Source organism: Hyperolius riggenbachi, chromosome 3 (assembly GCF_040937935.1).
Source record: "Hyperolius riggenbachi isolate aHypRig1 chromosome 3, aHypRig1.pri, whole genome shotgun sequence".
In the NCBI taxonomy this organism is placed as follows: domain Eukaryota; kingdom Metazoa; phylum Chordata; class Amphibia; order Anura; family Hyperoliidae; genus Hyperolius; species Hyperolius riggenbachi.
In genome coordinates, this window is record NC_090648.1 from 312010195 (window position 1) to 312029118 (window position 18924).

The window sequence follows — 18924 nt, forward strand, 5'->3', positions numbered from 1 at the left end:
TGCTAGTTTATATATTTTGAATTTGTTCAATTTTGGCCTTGGCCTCAGAGTAGTATGTTTGTGTGATTCAAATGCTCTGTCTATATTCTCACCAAATTGGAATCTGTGAAGTGCCAATTGCTGATCTATGACTGTCCGTGCCTCCACAATTTATGTACTGTATAGAAAGCCTCAAAATATGATATGTAATTGAGAGGTACATTTTTTCAAACTCTTAAATATACTTGCTTTGCAGATTTCAGTGTACAAACATAGAAGATATATATTAACCACTTTGTCCACTGCTACAGCATATCTACGTCATCTGTGGCACCCTCCAAGCCACAATGACGTAGATATACTGACTTAATTGCAGCCCTGCTGTGCACGATCGAGTGCACTTCAGAGCGCACCCTCCGACACTGTCAGCTGCATTACTAATTGGTGGAAGGGAACATGTTCCCTTTTGGCCAATTAGTCCACACCCCTCCCATGAACGATCGCTGCAGTAGTGAACTGCAGCGATCCTTCATCTGTCCCCCTCGGTGCAGAAATAATTTAAAAAAAAAACCTCCAGCAAGCAGCCTCACTCACCTTACCTCGTTCCTGCGACTATCCTGAAGCCCAAGCCTCCAATCCTCGCTCTGCATTCAGCCGCGTATTGCCGGTAACCCGGGTCCCAGCTTGATGACGTCATCAAGCCGGGACCCGGGTTACCGGCATTACGCGGCTGACTGCAGAGTGGGGATCGGAGGCTCGGACTTTAGGATAGTCGCAGGAATGAGGTAAGGGGAGTGAGGCTGCTTGCTGGAGGTTTTTTTTTATTATTTCTGCATGGAGGGGGCTGCCTGATGGGGGGGGGGGGCATCTGGCTATCAATAATAGGGGGCGGAGGGTAGCATATGTAAAAGGGGGGTGTACATATTTACTGGGGGGCATCTAATTAACTAAGGGGAGGGGGATTTAATAATTTGCCACATCTGGGCACCTGGGGGGGGGGCCATAATCATATACTGGGGGCACATTTGGCTATAATAGGGGGCAGCACTAATCCTGGGGGTACATCTGGCTATAATGGGGTAATCCTGATCCCGGGGACACATATAGCTATAAAGAGGGGCACTATTCCTGGGGGTGCGTCTGTCAATCTATTCTGGGGCTGGCAAACACAGGGAACACATGTGGCTATGCTGGGGGGCTGATATTGGGGACACATCTGGCTATACTGGGGGAGGGGGTGATACTGGGGACACATCTGGATATCTATACTGGGGCAACTTTAACTGTTTTTATGTCAATAGCACTTTTTATTTCTAAACAGAAATTGGTCAAAATTGAGAAATAATGCATTTTTTTAATTTTTTCCCACTTTTTCCCATTAAAATGCCTAGAGAGGAACATTTTACTTGGTACCAAAAACCCCCCAATGAAAGCTTAGTTTGTCTTGAAAAAAACAATATATAGATCATTGAAGTGGCACGAGTACAGATGAAGTTATTACTGATTAAAAAGGGACACCGCTAAAGCGTCAAAACTGCTCTGGTCCATTAGGGGAAAACAAGGACTGGATGCGAAGTGGTTAAGCAATGTTGAGACCAGGGCAGTTTCTAGGCTACATAGCTCCCAAGGTTGGGGTGTAAAAATCAACCTCCCTATACACTCAGGCAGTCTACTGCAATTCAGTAGCCAGAGGTGCCCCACAGTATTAGGTCGCCCACAGTATTAGTTGCTAGATGTAACACCCTGTATAGGTAGCCAGAGGAGACCACAGTATTAGTTGCCAGATGTAACACCCTGTATAGGTAGCCAGAGGAGACCACAGTATTAGTTAGCTAGACATATCCCTCCAGTTTAGGTGGCCAGACTGGACTCCCAGTATTGTTAGCAAGAGAGTCCCCAGTATTAGATAGCCAGATGCAGCCCACCAGTATAGGTAGCCACATGAGCCTTTGGTATTAGGTAGCCAGATGAAGCCTTTCCCAAAGATAGGTAGCTAGACACAACCCTTAGTATAGGTAGCCAGATGTAGCAACCCTCTAGTATAGATGGGGGTTGCTAGATGCCCCCAGTATAGATTTCCAGATGACATTTGCAGTATAGCTAGCCAGGTGTATCCCTCCACCCAAGTACCCACAATGGGCCCCAGTATAGGTAGCCAGATGACCGCACAGTATAGGTAGAACTACTGTATATGTACCAAGCCCTTCTCAGTACAGCTTTCCTGGTGCCTAGTTCTTCCCCCACTCTCTCCCCAATATAACAATAACAGTTAACTGTTGAGAGGTGAATGGAAGGATGCACATCAATGAAGGTGCCTGGCCAGAAGAGGCAAGAAAAGAACTACTACTGCTGCGCATGTATACTCTGCCTACTGTGCATCCGCCCAGATGATGTTCCTGGGAACTGATGTCTCCCCTAGCTACACCTCTGTTCTCTTCCCTCTGCACCTGTGCTGCTCCTCCTGCCAACATTGCACCCCAGTTGGCAACCTGCCTCACCTACGCCTAGAAATGGGCCTGGTTGAGACATTAATGGGGGTATTAGTGGAATATCATGACTTTCAAATTATTCATCTGTCTTTGCAGAACCTCTGGTTGGAGTTATAGAAGGTGTGAGTGCCGGTTTATTCCTCATTGTTGTCCTTGTTGGTGTCACTGCGTTACTGATTTGCCGTCAGAGATGCAGGCGGGTGTAAGTATAGAAATAGATGAGCCCAAATTATATCAGAAGAAAACATTGCTGTAATCATTTCACTTTGTTGACTAATGGATATTTAATGTATATGGAAATTGAATAAAGGAATGTGGTCATGGATCTCATAGTTGAGAATTCCAACCCTGCATAGATTTAGGAATGGATCACACTTGTGAAAACTGGGGTTTTCTGCGGATGATTTCCCATTTATAATGTGAGTTGTAACATGCTGGCAGCTGATCTTTGTCTATGGGATTGAAAATTGTTTCTCCCAGGTAAATGGTATTGTTTAAAAGGAAATAAATATGGCAGCCTCCACATACCTCTGGCTACAGTTGTCCTTTAAGAAAATGTAGAACCATGAGCAGGTCTAAGTTGCTGGTTGCATCACTGATGGGTACATTTACCTTTATTTCCTGTTGTTGATCATATCCAGGACTTACTTAACAGTTATCTGAACTCTCCTCTTTCAAGAGATCTTTCACCATATTTGGAGAATTCACAAGGTAGTCAGTGTAATTATCACCCCCCCCCCCCCAAAAAAAAAAAATATGGAGAATGCACTCCAGAGGACAACAGGCTGTTGACTAAAGCAATCCAACAGTTGGATTGACTTCTTATCAGTCTTATCAGCTCTTTGAACAATAGCAAAATACTTTTTTTAGGTGCTTCAACTTGTTTCACAACAACAGTTGTGAAAGCATAAAAGACCGCCGTTGAGCGTGTGTATGGGGCTTTACAGCATTGGCCCATTTGACTCCAGATCAGGAATTTCTGGGAAGGTTATAATTAAGCTGACCCCCCAACGTACTTAAAGCTCAAAACTAAAAAAATAAAATAAATAAAACAAAATCCTAATTTACATAGTCAAAACCCTCCTTTGCATTGAATGAAGGCAATCTAAATTAATTGCTAGCTGTTTTTCAAAAGCCTTTTCATCCATGTTCATAGCTCTGTTCAGAAAGAAAGAGCGAGGTATTGAATTCTGTTTCACACATTACGAGGACATGCCTTAACCATTAGCATATGCTACAACATATCTGTGATGAGAAATAGTGAGAGTGTTATGCCCGAAAACAGAAAGTCAGTGCTTGTATCTGTGTTATATTTAATGAATAACAGAGGTACGGTAGTATTCACAAAGAAAGCATGTGGTTTTCAGACAAACCATATGGGATTTCCAAAGAATCAACATGAAATGTAAGGCAGGAAAGATAATTTGCAGGGTCTGCATGTAAAGAGGTTTATTGTATAACCCACATATTATACAAGTGCTGTAAGTGCACTGCATGCAATGATGTCTTTTTTTCTAATACAGCTATGACCAAGATCAAATGAATGCACATCTGAACTTACGGAGAGAAAGGAGGATATCATCCGTGCATCTGAATGTAGGACATAAAGGGTAAGCTCTTAGCATTCCAGTTGTATTATGTTTCCAAGAAGTGAAGAAAGTTATCAATAAGCGCCATGGCAGTTATAGCCTGCCTAGTTGTCTGAGGCAGAGAGAAACACCAGAAGTTACATATGTTTTAATTTAAGTCCTTTTACCAGATATATTTTAATAACATTGGTGGCACAGGGGTGGCCCTTTGGCCTTGCAGTGCTAGAGTCACTGATTGAAACCTGGGCCAGGACACTATCTGCATGGAGTCTATATATCGCCCCTATCATGTCTTTAAAAAATACAATTAAGTTAACCAGTTGCCTCCAAAATTGGTTTAGTCTATGATAGGGACATAAGACTATGGCCCATATACAGTAGTTATTATTATTAATATTTATTGTATTTATAAATGCCAACATATTACGCAGTGCTGCACTATAGATAAATGGGTTAACATACAAGGTAGGACGTACAAGGAGCTCACAACAAAACAAGATCATGCAAATGATTTGATAACAGTAGTTCAGTGTCTTTGCAACAGAGACTGCTTTAGTCCACAAGGGGTGTCAGACAGTGAGATTACATAATCAAGCTGGAAACATTAAGGAGGAGGGCCCTGCCAGAGGCTTACAATCTAAAGGGTGAGGTTAGAGACAATAGGTGCATCTGTTGAGAGGGTGCCCAGTATTATGGTGCTGATGTAGGGGGTAAGCGAACATAAAAAGGTAAATCTTGAGGGGTCGTTTGAAGGTATTAAACATGGCGGCAAGTCTGATGGCTGGTGGGAGTAAGTTCCAGAGAGTGGGGGCAGCTCTAGTGAAGTCCTGAAATCGTGATTGGGAGTGAGATGTGCGCAGTGCAGCCAGGGGCAGGTCATCGGAGGATCAGAGGGGGTGGGCATGTATGTGCCTGTGGACAAAATCGGAGATGTAGGGCAGGCAGGTCCTGTGCACCGATTTGTAGGCCAAGCACAACATTTTTACATTGATCCTGAAACAGATAGGGAGCCAGTGGAGTTTTCTCCTAGATGACAAAAACACAGGGAAAACATACAAAATCCATGCATAGTGACCAGAGTCAGATGCAAACCAGGGACTCAGACTGTGCTATTCACTAGACCACCGTGCCACCCAATTTTGCTTGAGACTGAAGCCTAGTTCACAGTGTTCAGTTGCATTGCAGAATAATTCCGCATGTCAACTCTCTGTCCATATAATTCTATGGGCCTGTTTACAGTACTACATTGTAACTGATCGCGTTATTCTAACTCACTGCATGCAGGTTTTGTACCAAAGTCCATGTCCAGTCTCCATTGCAGTTCACACTCATTATAACCCATTATACCATGTGAATTGTGCAACGGACTATTGTGTGCCTAGCCTCCAAGCAAGTTTCAAGGTTTTTTTTTTAGATTTTGCCAAATTTGCATCTTATGAAAGAAAAATCCAGGAAAGGGGGATTGCCATAGTTTCATGATTATTCTCAGCAGGTACCGTAGGATAATGAACATCAGGAACTTAGCAGTCAAACTAACATTTTAACAAAAGGTTCACCTTTGTAAAGGCTCACCTTTGTAATTTTTTTTTTTATTTGCAGGAACAAGCGAACTTCAAGGTATGATCTCAATGTAACATTCAAGCGATTGTTAATGTATACACAGTACCATCGGTTTTTTTATAACTTCTTTTTTTTATTAGTCCAATCAAGGCGAATCAGTTTGAGGCCCACTTCAGCAAGCTCCAGGCAGACTCTAACTACTTGCTGTCCCAGGAATATGAGGTAAGCCCTTCTCACTTCTCAGTAAAGAAATGCTGTTTTTTTGTTTTGTTATGTTTTTTTTTTTTTTTTTTTTTTTTTTTTTACATGCACTGTGCACATCACAGTTATTTGCAATAGATATTTCTGATAGACAATTTTACTAATTTGTGCACTTTGAGTCTACTCAATAGACATTTTTGGATAACATTCAGAATTTACTGAAAGTCGGAATTTCTATACTCCGACTTTGAACTCGAAATTGCAAAATTCTGATGCTAAAGTGAGAATTTGTAATTCCTCAAAATCCCTGCACTTATCCCAGTTTCCCAGCACATAATCCTAATCAACACTCACCTTCCATTTCAGCTTTAGCTCTGACATCCAGACTTTTCTCCTGTAGCCAGTCTTCCATGTAGCCAGCAAAAATCTTTTCCTGCAGCCAATGTTTGCCATGTATACCAGTAAGATCTTATGAGTAAAGTGCACCAAATCCAGCATATACATATGCTAGCTAGGTATAACACATTATTCATAAGCAAGAAAGGAAAGCCCTCTAATAAAGTTTAAGTTAATTACTTTCAGCTGCTCTGTGCAATTAATTTCATGTTTACTCAATAAATTAACCAAGTTGGTATTACTAATGGCGGAATACTTTTCTTCTGAAAATAACATCCATTAAAATGAATTAGAAGACAGCACGCTGTAGACTTGTCTAACAAATCTTTTTTTTTTCTCTCTTTTTATGCTTTTGCCTATTCAGGACCTTAAAGACGTTGGTCGAAACCAATCATTTGACACAGCACTTCTACCAGAGAACAGAGGAAAAAATCGATACAACAATATACTGCCTTGTGAGTGTGTTTGGAGAACCCATGGTCAAGTGCTATTCACAAACACATGTCCTTCACTATCAGAAAAATTTCTGCTTACTGAACTACTCTGCCTCTTTCCTGCTGCTCTGACAGCTTACTCATTCCTCTAACCAGTTCTTTGCAAGCCACAACCACCCCTCCTGGCCCCGATGGACCACCGCTATATGTGACTGTTATTCACACATCGGTGATATCATTAATCTGGTGTGAACATTCTTTGTTACATATTCATCCTGTTTTTGCTTGAGTCCAAGGGAGGATGGGAATTAGATTGAAGTGAAGATGGCACTTATTAGAGAGTCCTTTCACAGTACGTCTGTTGCATTGTGATGCAACAGAAAATATAATTGCATCGCAATGCAATTTATATTCCAGTGGCACTTTGACACTGGTGGGTTTGCAGTGCAGTTCAACAATTTCTGTTGGAATAACGTGCATGCTGGGAATTATCATCTGCCTTGGTGTTAATAGTTGCATCAATGGACTTTAAGCTCCACCGTATGCATTGCACTGGCAATGTGCAATGCGACTTTTCAATACCATTGTGTTGCAATCCTATTTTTTCTTATGTACAAATCACAGATATTTTAGTAACTATCATACATAGAGACAAGCTGTGGAAACCAAGGAAAGTATGGAAAAGCTGTCAGGACAATATGATACAGGCACAGCGGTGCAGTATGTGGAGTACAATAGCTGTTAAAGGGACAATCAACATTGTTATAAATGTATAACCAAGCAAGGACAATATGGAGTTTATTTTTGTTTTTACAAACCTACAAGACTATGTCTTCATGATATTGATTTCAGTGGATTACGTACATCAAAATATAATAACAACATCCGAAAAAGATCAAAGTTCTTGGAAACCCTGTTGGGTCGGGGTCTCTGTTGAGTAACAGCATTCACCCTGGCATAAACCCTCCTCTCTGTCTCCGCTCACCGTGATAAAAAGAACCTATTCTAATTCCATCATAAATTGTGCTGAATAAGGTTTATATTTATCAGATATGCAGAATTTTGGCTGTATTTTTCTGATTTACAGTTTTTCCTTGAATGGAATAGCTATTGCAAACTGCAATGTCTAATGGTGGCCATACACTGGTCGATAATCCAAGCAGATAGATCACTCCCGATCAATATTTGATCAGAGAGGGATCTTGCTGCTCGATTCCCTCCTCACACCACAAACAGATTTTCAATGGAATTCAGTAATCCTTGAAAATCTGTGTGTTCTTTTTCTAAGGAAAGTGATCAATCAATCGATTGATCAGACCAAATGTTGCACCGATTTGTCGCTAATTCGGTCAGAGCAAGCGAATTGGCCATCTTTAGAGTGAATTATACTTAGACCACGGACAGTAACCATAGTCTGATTTATATCTCTTAAAGAAAACAAGAAGACAGAAAGTTAATTTAACCGCCCTATAATAAAACAAAAAAAAGGAAAGAAATAACAAAAAAAGAAAGAAAGAAAGACAGACATGTTGGGGTGGGAGAGAGGAGAGTTTAAAGGGACTCCGAGCAGTGCAGAAACTATGGAACGATGCACATCATTTTAAAGCTCTCTTTCTCCTCTTTCCAATGATATATAAACCGCCACCCTACGCCTTTTAGTTTTCGCTATTTTCGTGATTGAAATTGCCGCGGCCGTGATTTCGATCGCGAAAATAAAGAAAACTAAAAGGCGTAGGGCAACGATTTAGGTGTCGTCAGAAAGAGGAGAAAGAGAGCTTTAAAATGATATCCATCTTTCCATAGTTATATTGTATTACACAGGGCGACTTTTTGTCAAAGTCAGCAGCTGCATTCAGCAAAATGGAGCTGCTGACACTGGGGAAAGTGTCGTCCTGTGTAATACAATATAACTATGGCTTGATGGATATCATTTTAAAGCTCTCTTTCTCCTCTTTCTGACGACACCTAAATCGTTGCCCTACGCCTTTTAGTTTTCTTTATTTTCGCGATCGAAATCGCGGCCGCGGCAATTTCAATCGCGAAAATAGCGAAAATTAAAAGACGTAGGGTGGTGGTTTATATATCATTGGAAAGAGGAGAAAGAGAGCTTTAAAATGATATGCATCTTTCCATAGTTTCTGCACTGCTCGGAGTCCCTTTAAATCTGGGCAGAAGCTGTAAATCCCTCTTATATGAAAGTTTAATTTTTGAATGATATTTAACTGTAATAAAAGAGATTACTAACATACTGATCCTGTGTATATTCATGACCTTAGCCAGCTATAAATAACCAGTTTCTATTTTTTTCCTTAGATGATTTCACCAGAGTGAAGCTGTCCAATGTTGATGATGATCCGTGCTCAGACTACATCAACGCCAGCTATACCCCTGTAAGCAGCATTGCCAGTTTAGCTAGACTGCTGTAATTACCTCAGTTGACTTTGCCGTTGCTTACAATTATTTAGTCTACTGAAGCTGAAGTTTGATTTCTTCCGGTAATATTTCTCATGTTCTCTTTCAGTTTTCTTAGTTGACCCAAAGCTAATCTCCTTGTGATTTAATCAGTGTACAAAGTAGAGTATCTGTGTATGTAGGCAGACTCATTGTTTGGGCACAGAGAGCCAAGTGCCAAATAGGCAAAGAGCTGCAGGATCAGATGTCATGGGAAGTTGCTGCTACCCAAAGAAATCATCAGAAAGTGCACAAATTGCAAAGAAATATCAGATTCCTTTGAAGACTGAACCTGAGTAAAAACCTTACCAATAGAAAATAGCACATAGCTGGGGATAAGCTTCCTGTGATTTGTGCCACCCCAGCCTGTCTGCAGATAGAGCTGAGTGTCTAAGAGAATCCATTTTTGATTGCTGCTTTTTTGCACAGGATTTGCTCAAATCTATCTTAAGGTGTCCATTAACGGTACAATTTTTTTTATCATATGCAATCTTTTGATGCACAATTTTCATGATGAAGTAACTGGAAGGTAACTCTCGATTGCTCCCATAAACAGGTCCATTAGGGCATTTTCTCTCTTCAGATACGATCGTAAAAACTTAAAATCCAATCAACCAACGAATTGTTTCACATTAATTTTCACCAAACACTTCGCTGTTTTTTGTACAATGAGATAAACATTGTGTCAAAAGATCGCACCTGATGAAAATATTGTACCATTCATGGGCACCTTTAGTCTGCCATAGAGTAAACAGGAAGCAGTAATAAAAACATATTAGCTTGTTACGTAAGAACTTGCAGCTGTATAGTGTACTGAGCTGCATTTGACGTAGGGTTTGAGCCTTTGACCAGGGTTTGAATCCCAGTTAAAGCCAGCACATAAAACAGTAAGGCAGGGGACACACTTAACTGTTTTCATGTGTGGTTTCTGCACAGAAAAACTGTTAATCAATGGGTTAACTCACACTTATTGCGTTTTTCGCGCAGAAAAAAAAACCCGACATTCTGCATAATAATTCTGCACATTTTGTCAGTTTTCTCTATCTACAGTATTACATTAGCTGCTGCAAAAACGCCCATGTTTCTGCATACAAATGCACATGGTGTACAGAAAATGTTTGCAGAAAAACGCGCTAAGAAAACTGAAAGACAAGTGTGTCCCCTGTCTAAGGAATAAGGCTCCTTAATGTTCCTGTTTGCCCATGGAGAGTGTCCTAAGTGGATGCAACTGTTAGGGCCCTTTCCACTAGCAAGTGTGATCGCAAGCGCAAATCACCTGCGCTTGCAATTGCACAAGCTGTTTTTTCCACTAGACCCGATTGCCCATATAGCCGTTGGGAAGAAAGTGTGATCACAATGAGAATCGCGCCGGCCGACTATTGCAATTCGGCAAAAAACAAATCGTGTTAGTAGAAAATGAGCACCTCGATTTACATGTTATCGCGGTGCTCTAGCGATTGGCAAAACAGCTGCGATCCGCTTTTTGAAGCAGATTGCAGCCAGTGGAAAAGGGCCCTTAAGGGCTTTAAGTCCACCAGGAGAAAAGCATGATATAAATGGTATATGTTTTGTCTAATAGATATAAAGATAATGGGTGTATATTCAGTTTTATGGTTGCTCATTCAGATTTCACAGAATCGAAATTTTTGAATTTCCGATTGGAAATTGGATTTCCGCGGAAATACTGCATTACCGCCATTCAGTCATTTTAGCCCAATCACAGAACTCGTAAGCATTGGACCATTCAGAGAATGCAGAGTCAACTTGGAACTATTTGGCCAAACGGAAAATGCCAAAAATAAGCAAAGAAAGACTCCCCAAAAACCGCAAAACAGAAATATGCGGAATCGGTAATTAGCATTGGCGGAAATCGGATATTCTGTGGAATCGGCATTTCTGACCATCCCTATTCATTATACTGTGTCTTTGTGTGTGTGGGTGGGGGGGAGGAGGAGGAGAGGGGTGCAAATTTACTTTAAAATGTAGCTGCTGCTTTATTTGTAAGGAGTGAAGTGAACTGTGTGATAATATAAAAAATGTTGTAATGCAGATTCATGTGTATTGTGTATTTAACACGGTAATATTTATTGCATTATGTACATTACACATTATGCAGCACTCAGGGTTTACTGGTCAGTGAAATGTTTAATGATCTGCAAAGCAGCTAGCTCATAAAAGCTGCCAGGATGTTGGCACAATACGTAGGTTTATTATAAGGCCTTGTGTTTCATGTAGTTGTAATAATGGAAATTTTACTGTGCCTCTTTTCTAGGGCAATAACTTCCGCCGAGAATATATCGCTACGCAAGGGCCCCTCCCCGGTACCAAGGACGACTTCTGGAAAATGGTATGGGAACAAAACGTTCACAATATCGTCATGGTGACTCAGTGTGTAGAGAAAGGACGGGTAAGTGAAACATGATATATCTATCTACATTTAAGTCCAAGACTTGTAATTATGTGGCAGTTAATTACTAAATGGCAGGCTCGTAAAAGAATGCAGAATCCTTTATGGATGCCTAAAGAACATTTTATTTAGTAGAAAGCTGTATAGTTTTTTTAATCGCAAAATATATCTGTATTTCAAATGTCCGTGTTAGGATGTATGCAACGCTCCTGCTGCATCTCTTCCCTATGCCTGACTGATGACGTCCTCTAATATTATTCAGACCAAGTACAGACTGTCAGAACAAAAGTTTTCCTATACGACAGTATATTAACTGTAATTCCCAGTATGTTATTTATGTTGTCTCCTGCTCCTCATTTCATGTGCAGTACGAAGGCTGCACGACCAGGCCCTTGAGGGTTAGAATTTCCTGCACTACAGGAGATTGCTCAAAATCAATGACAATATCAATGACAATATGTTGATTTTTTTCAAACATGCGATCTTTCTTGTATAACCAGTTCCCCACCGCTGTATCGTGTATCTACGCCCCTGTGAACTTCACTTCAGCAACACTGGCGTAGATACACGTACCTCAGCGTTTACAGCAACGAGTGCCCCCCTGTGGCCCGCCGCGGCTACTGCGACCCCTCGCGTGTATCGTAACTCCCCGTGGCAGATTACTGATCAGTGTTCACTGATCACTGTCCCAGCCAGGGCCGTGCAGAGGGTCCTTAAGTGAGGGGGTGTTCAAATTTAAAAAAGGGGCTTTCACCCCCGTTATCCCAAAATGCACAGTAGTACCCACAAGTGGTGGAGGACCTTCCCCACAACCCCCTTTTCCTGCAGTGACATGTGACCTTCACCGCTTTCCCCTTCCTACTCTCCAACTTTCCCTAACCAGCCCCCTGAGCCCCTCAGCTTGACACATACATTTAGTCACAGGAGTGCTGACTGCATTCAATGTTGTGGAGACAGTTGGACCTGTCACCGGTGGCCTCAAGGTCCCTCCTCCTTGTTTCTGGCTAGTGGGTATTAGTTGCCATGTGGGTTCTGGGTGCAGGTACAGGGTGTCATGTGGGTTCTGGCTATGGGTGGGTATCGAGTGCCATGCGGGTGTTGATTGCAGGTACTTAGTGCCATGTGAGATCTGGGTGCATGTACTGGATGTCATGTGGGTGTTGGGTGCAGGTACTGGATGTGACATGGGTGCGAATACTTAGTGACATGCCTGTACTGGGTGCTGGCTATGGGTGGGCATTGGGTGTCATGTAGGTTTTAAGTGCAGGTACTTTGGGTGTGTGTACTGGTTGAATGTGTGCTTGGTGCAGATAGTGGGTGCCATGTGGAGGTTGTGTGCAGGTGTGCGTACTGGATGCAATGTCAGGCCTGGGTGCAGGTACTTGGTGTCATGTGAGTGTGAGTACTGGGTGCCAGCTTTGGGAGAAAGGGGTGTGGGTGGATGTTGGGAGAAGTAGAGGTCAGTGTGGGTGCTCCAGGATGGGGAAGTCATTGGGGTGCTGGGGAAGGAAGAGGTCACTATGAGTGCTGCTGGGGACAGGAAGGGTGCCGGTGGGGGAGGGAAAGGTCAATGTGGGTGCTGGGAGAGGGAGAGGTCAGTGTGGGCGGGGCTTCCTTTTTTGCAGCCAAAAGGGCCTTTTTATGGGAGCTTAAAAAGGGGGGGGTGCTTTGGCACCCAGAGCCCCCCCTCTGAATGTTCCTGGTCCTAGCAGTGAATCATCTTCTGACATCAATGAGATGCCATTGTTCACATCTCTTCGTCATTACTTTCTGTGTGCCGTTCAGCACACAAGATAGTATGGGAACATCTAGTGGGCAAAAATAAAAATACACCTACAGATGTTAATTAATAAAAATAATTCCCAATTTTAACCCCTTATTTCCATCTCCTGTTTGTATAACTATAGTTATTGGTATTGCTATTGTTAAAAAAAAAAAAGTGACAGCATAAAAAAAAAATCATAAATAGTTACCTTAGAGACTCAGCTTTTTGAATATGTATGTCATTAGGTTATATCACTATTACTTTTGCTAATGATGGCTAATAAATGATGATCTCGTATAAAGAAACGCAAATGGAAAAAATACACCTTTATTTACAGATAAAATATTGTCGTGATACATTGTACTAGGGACACAATTTAAACGTAATAAAATGGATATTTTATTTTAACCCTCCTGGCGGTATGAAAAATTCCGCCAGGAGGCAGCGCGACAGTTTTTTTTTTTTTTTTAAATCATGTAGCGAGCCCAGGGCTCGCTACATGATAGCCGCTGCTCAGCGGCATCCCCCCGCCCTCTTCGATCGCCTTCGGCGATCTCCGATCAGGAAATCCCGTTTAAAGAAGCCATGGCGACGGGGCGGGATGACGTCATCGATGTCAGCGACGTCGTGACGTCATTGGGAGTCCCGATCCACCCCTCGGCGCTGCCTGGCACTGATTGGCCAGGCAGCGCACGGGGTCTGGGGGGGGGGGGGCGCGCGCCGCAACGGATAGCGGCGATCGGGGCGGGGCGGCAGCGATCAGTGGTTACCGCCAGGAAGGTTAAAACTATAATGGCTGAAAACTGAGAAATATATTTTTTTTTTATTACTCCCTTTAAAATGCAGCTAAAATAAAATAATTCTTAGCAAAAAGTACCACCCAAAGAAAGCCTACTTTGTGGCAATAAAAATGATGTATAGCTAATGTCAGTGTCATAAGTGGCGAATTAATGTGAGGTGAGTGATATGTGAAAATAGTTCTGGTTTTTAAGTGGAAATTACCTGTGGTGGCCTGTGGTGGGGAAGTGGTTAAACATGTAGGGGCATGTTTATCTCCTAGGTAATATTTTTAAACTTGTCAATAAAATGCATTTTAACCTGTCAGCAAGCAAGAAAATACTCAAAATAATTTTGATAGTACTTTTTAACCTACTTTTTGGTACTTTTTTAGTTGAAAAGTGCTGAAAAGTTATTTTAAATTGAAGATGAAAACTTATCTCCTAGGAGAAAACTCAGGTGAAAAAGGCAATTGCATATTGGCCCTAGAGAGAATTAAACGTCCAATTCCTGGGGGTGATTTATATCACAAATTACCTGTCTGTGAAGTGCCTTGGCTTTTCCATTCCATAAAATGAGCTTTATTGTGCTCGGCTCATTGATATACAAAAATCTTCATGCAAAGTTTTTTATATAAAATGCACATACCCATTTGGAGCATGGATTAGATTGTGGAGCATAGTGGTGGCCGCGGCCTGCCTAACGACCGTTTCACTAGGTTTAGCATCTTCAGAGGCGTGTGCGGCCACACACGCCTCTGAAGACACCAAACCTAGCAAAACGGTCGTTAGGCAGGCCGCAGCCACCACTATGCCCCACAACCTAATCCACGCTCCAAATGGGTATGTGCGTTTTATATAAGGAACTTTGTATGAAGAGATTTGTATATCAAATGTGAATGCAGTGCCAGACTTTATGTTCTTCACATTTTGCTTATGGACATTGATCTACTATTTCTAGTCTAGAGCACGCATTCATCTTTCCATACCAATACCCAAGGAATCGAAGTACGGAGGTTGTATTTATACTTTGCACGCTGCTGTAGTGCCTGCCACTGTTGTTTCTCCTTCGTTGCTATGCCTTCCTTGACTTTTCCACCTAGGTACCCGTATGTCCAATGGTTTATGCTTGTATTTATATTTCCTTCCCCCTCTCTTACATATTTTTTTGTTTGGAATGTTAACTGCTTTCCCTTGCTTAGTTTGGGAAGGGCTCATTTCCTGTGGGTGGGGTTTTTACGTTTGTATATACAGTATACCTTCTCTGTTCATACCTGTGTAGCCTATGAGTAAGGACACATTGTTGTCTGCAATGCATCAGCCACTTTGTCTATTCTGTTTTGCTTACAAATAAAAGTAGAAGTTTTATTGGAGCCTTTGGAGAGTTGTGGATTTGTTCTGACAGTCTGTGATGATTTTGCAAATTGCTGGACAGTGTGTGAGCAGGCAATAGATCCTTCTCTGATCAGATTTGATCAGAGAGGGATCTATCTAATTGTTGATCTGGCCATACATTGACTGAGGCGGTGAGGGACTGAACGGCATGTAGGGGGCTGGAGGAAGCCCCAGGTAAGTATAAATGCTGGGATAGTATCATCTCAGGTTTCCTTTAAGTGTGTGAATTCTAAACAGCAACTGTGACAGTCTGACGCAATCTGAAAAATTAAGCCATTTAAAACATAAGACTTCGTATCATGTTACTAACCCATACTACACAAAGAATTATTTATATCATATCTATATCAAGTTTATTTTCACTTCATTTGCACTTTAAGTGGAATGAATGGCATTTTTTTAATAAAGGTACTATCTGCAGTACAAAAATACATTTTATTTTAGTTATTTATTTTTCCATTTCTGTAAACATGAAATATTTCCTATACATATTTTGTGTGCTAAGTGGCCCCAGCAGATGGAGATGCAACAAATGAAGACCGACGAGCCCAGCAGCATTGACTTCCTTCTCTCTTCCCTTCTGATTTCAGCTCAGTCAGCTGACAGACAGACCTGCTTATGTCAGAACAGCTTTATAATTTTATAAGCTTTTGAATAAGACTTAAATGCCTTTGGCTCTTATTTGATCGATTAATGCTTGCTAGGCTAAGTTACAAATGAGAGGTGAATCTGGGCCATTTAAGGATGAATCTCAATATGTACGTAGTTTAATGATTACATAAGCTGAGTTTCCACGATTAACACTAGTATAAATGACTTCATTGTACCTGTTTGCTTTTAAGGAACACACGGCCTCTATTAAGAGCTGACTACATGTTATTCAGAAAAACCTAATTATTTCAGTTACAGAACTACAGTCAATTATCTGTGCTGCAGATATAACAGCAAACAAAGAAGAAGAAAAGGGATAAAAACAACTTATGAAAGCGATAATGCTTTACTTCCCCCTCAAGTCTAATATGATGTGCATCATTTCATAAACGTTAACATGCCCTTTAAAATAGTTATTTTTTTTTTTTTTACGTTTCCTTCTCTTTTGTCAGTTAAAGATAGATGAGAAGAGTTTTTAAAGTGGATACTTTAAAAACTCTTCTCATCTATCTTTAACTGACAAAAGAGAAGGAAACGTAAAATAAAAATAACTATTTTAAAGGGCATGTTAACGTTTATGAAATGATGCACATCATATTAGATTAGAGATAAACTTTTACTCATTGCATAATTGTGTTCCTTTCATATAGTTTATAGGGCATTCCTCAAGCCAAATACTTTTTTGTTTTGTTTTAATACTCTAATTCCCTATAAACTAAACAAGCCTCGCCCACAGCTTTTCAGAGTGCCTTGGCATTTTCAGACAGTAGCAAGGGCGTATGGGAGCTCAGTCTGGGCAAGAGGAGGGGGAGGTGTTACTAACCAGAGATTTCAGAGGCAGAGGGGAGGAGGGAGGAGGAGAGGGGACTGAATGTACACACAGGCAAGCTGATACCATCTCCAGCCCTCAACCTGTGACAATGTGACAAACAGAACATGGCTGACCTTATTGTATCACAGGAATAAATAATCATAAAATGTTGAAGCTGTTTGCAGCTAGATATGCTGTGTAAACTTTAGATAAGATATATAGACAAGTTACTTGTTATAGTTTTCCATCTCATATCCGCTTTAAGCTGAAATATTTGTATGCTGTAGAAGTAAAGTCTTATTTATCATGATCCTGTACAAGCTATTTTCTTATCTAGTGCTTCTATATCTCATTAAAACCAGAATCATAAGTGACTTTGCCTCCCATGGCTGGGATATGTACTGATACAATGTGAAGCAGAAATAGGATCCACCGGTCTCAAAGGGCTCTTTTGACTTTTTATTATTTTAATGAAAGCATCTTGTTTATCCATGCTGCATTACTCTGACAGCTGCTAAGTTGAATACTTTTCCTTTGCTGAGCTGCTTTTTTTTTACCTCCTTTCTTATTTTTCCATGCTGGTGATACTAATATTTATGTTTTCAATTCTTTCCCTCCTCTTTGGAGCCTTTGGTATCTCTCCCTCTTACTGGCTGAAGCTCTCCCCAGCCTCTTGACCCTGGTGGTACATTATAGCGCCATAGCCCAGTATTATGAATGCATTAAATCAGCCTCCAGTTTAGTGATAGGTCATGTGATCCATAACGGTGTTCTCTACATCTCAATGCAGCTGTATACTGTGTGCAAAATGCTGCTTACAGGAAGGAATCCAGCAAACAAAGGAGAACAGGAACATTATACACAGTTTTACAGTATAATTAGAATGAAATATATAGGGCCATATTTATAAAGCTGATGAAGAGCTCTTTGGCAGAAATGGGTCATTATTTTAGCAGAAATAATGCCAGTTTTCAGACACCTACATTTCTAAGGTGTTCAGATCACTTAATATGACTGGCACTTTTACAAGGGATCAACACTACACATTAGTCCAAATTCTGCTTTATGATCACTACTAGTGATGATTAGTGTTGGGCGAACATCTAGATGTTCGGGTTCGGGCCGAACAGGCCGAACATGGCCGCGATGTTCGGGTGTTCGACCCGAACTTCGAACATAATGGAAGTCAATGGGGACCCGAACTTTCGTGCTTTGTAAAGCTTCCTTACATGCTACATACCCCAAATTAGCAGGGTATGTGCACCTTGGGAGTGGGTACAAGAGGAAAAAAAATATTTGAAAAAGAGCTTATAGTGTTTGAGAAAATTGATTGTAAAGTTTCAAAGGAAAAACTGTCTTTTAAATGTGGAAAATGTCATGTTTCTTTGGACAGGTAACATGCTTTTTGTCGCCATGCAGTCATAAATGTAATACAGAGAAGAGGTTCCAGGAAAAGGGACCGGTAACGGTAACCCAGCAGCAGCAGCACACGTGATGGAACAGGAGCAGGCGCAGGAGGAGAAGGCCATGCTTTTTGAGACACAACAACCCAGGCCTTGCATGAGGACAAGAAGCGTGCGGATAGCATGCTTTTTACCGCCATGCAGTCATAAATGTAATAAAGATAAGAGGTTCAATAAACAGGGACCGGGCGTCAACGCTAACCCAGCAGCAGCAGACGTGATGGAACAGGAGGAGGCGCAGGAGGAGAAGGCCACGCTTTCAGGTGCAACTCAGGCCTTGCATGAGGACAAAAAAATGTGTGCGCAAAGCAATGCAATGAGTAGTTTTCAGGACACAATGGGCTATTCGGAGGAGCTATTCCCACCCCCACAATCTTCTACCTGTGAAAGGTCAATGGAACAGCCACAAATGTTGTGCCCGGATTCACAACCTTTTTCTGTGGAAAATGCACCTCGCACTGAAATGCAAGGCGAGGCCGAGGATGAACATGACGTCAACAACTCAACATGACGCAAAATGGGGGCGGAACAGAAAGCTGCTTTCAATGTTTTGAAGG

The 18924-nt window shown here is 41.4% G+C and overlaps 1 protein-coding gene across 2 annotated transcripts in view; it reads left to right on the plus strand.

Moving 5' to 3' along the window:
• Positions 1-18924, plus strand: part of LOC137563769 (receptor-type tyrosine-protein phosphatase beta-like) — a 120483-nt gene that overhangs the window by 65975 nt on the left and 35584 nt on the right. Inside the window, exons 21-27 of one of the 2 annotated variants that reach the window (XM_068276680.1) lie at positions 2565-2670; positions 3992-4078; positions 5657-5674; positions 5758-5839; positions 6579-6669; positions 8962-9038; positions 11372-11506. In XM_068276680.1, the coding sequence (XP_068132781.1) occupies positions 2565-2670; positions 3992-4078; positions 5657-5674; positions 5758-5839; positions 6579-6669; positions 8962-9038; positions 11372-11506 (596 nt within the window). The remainder of the gene's footprint in view (positions 1-2564; positions 2671-3991; positions 4079-5656; positions 5675-5757; positions 5840-6578; positions 6670-8961; positions 9039-11371; positions 11507-18924) is intronic. The other variant, XM_068276681.1, reaches the window with a different exon arrangement.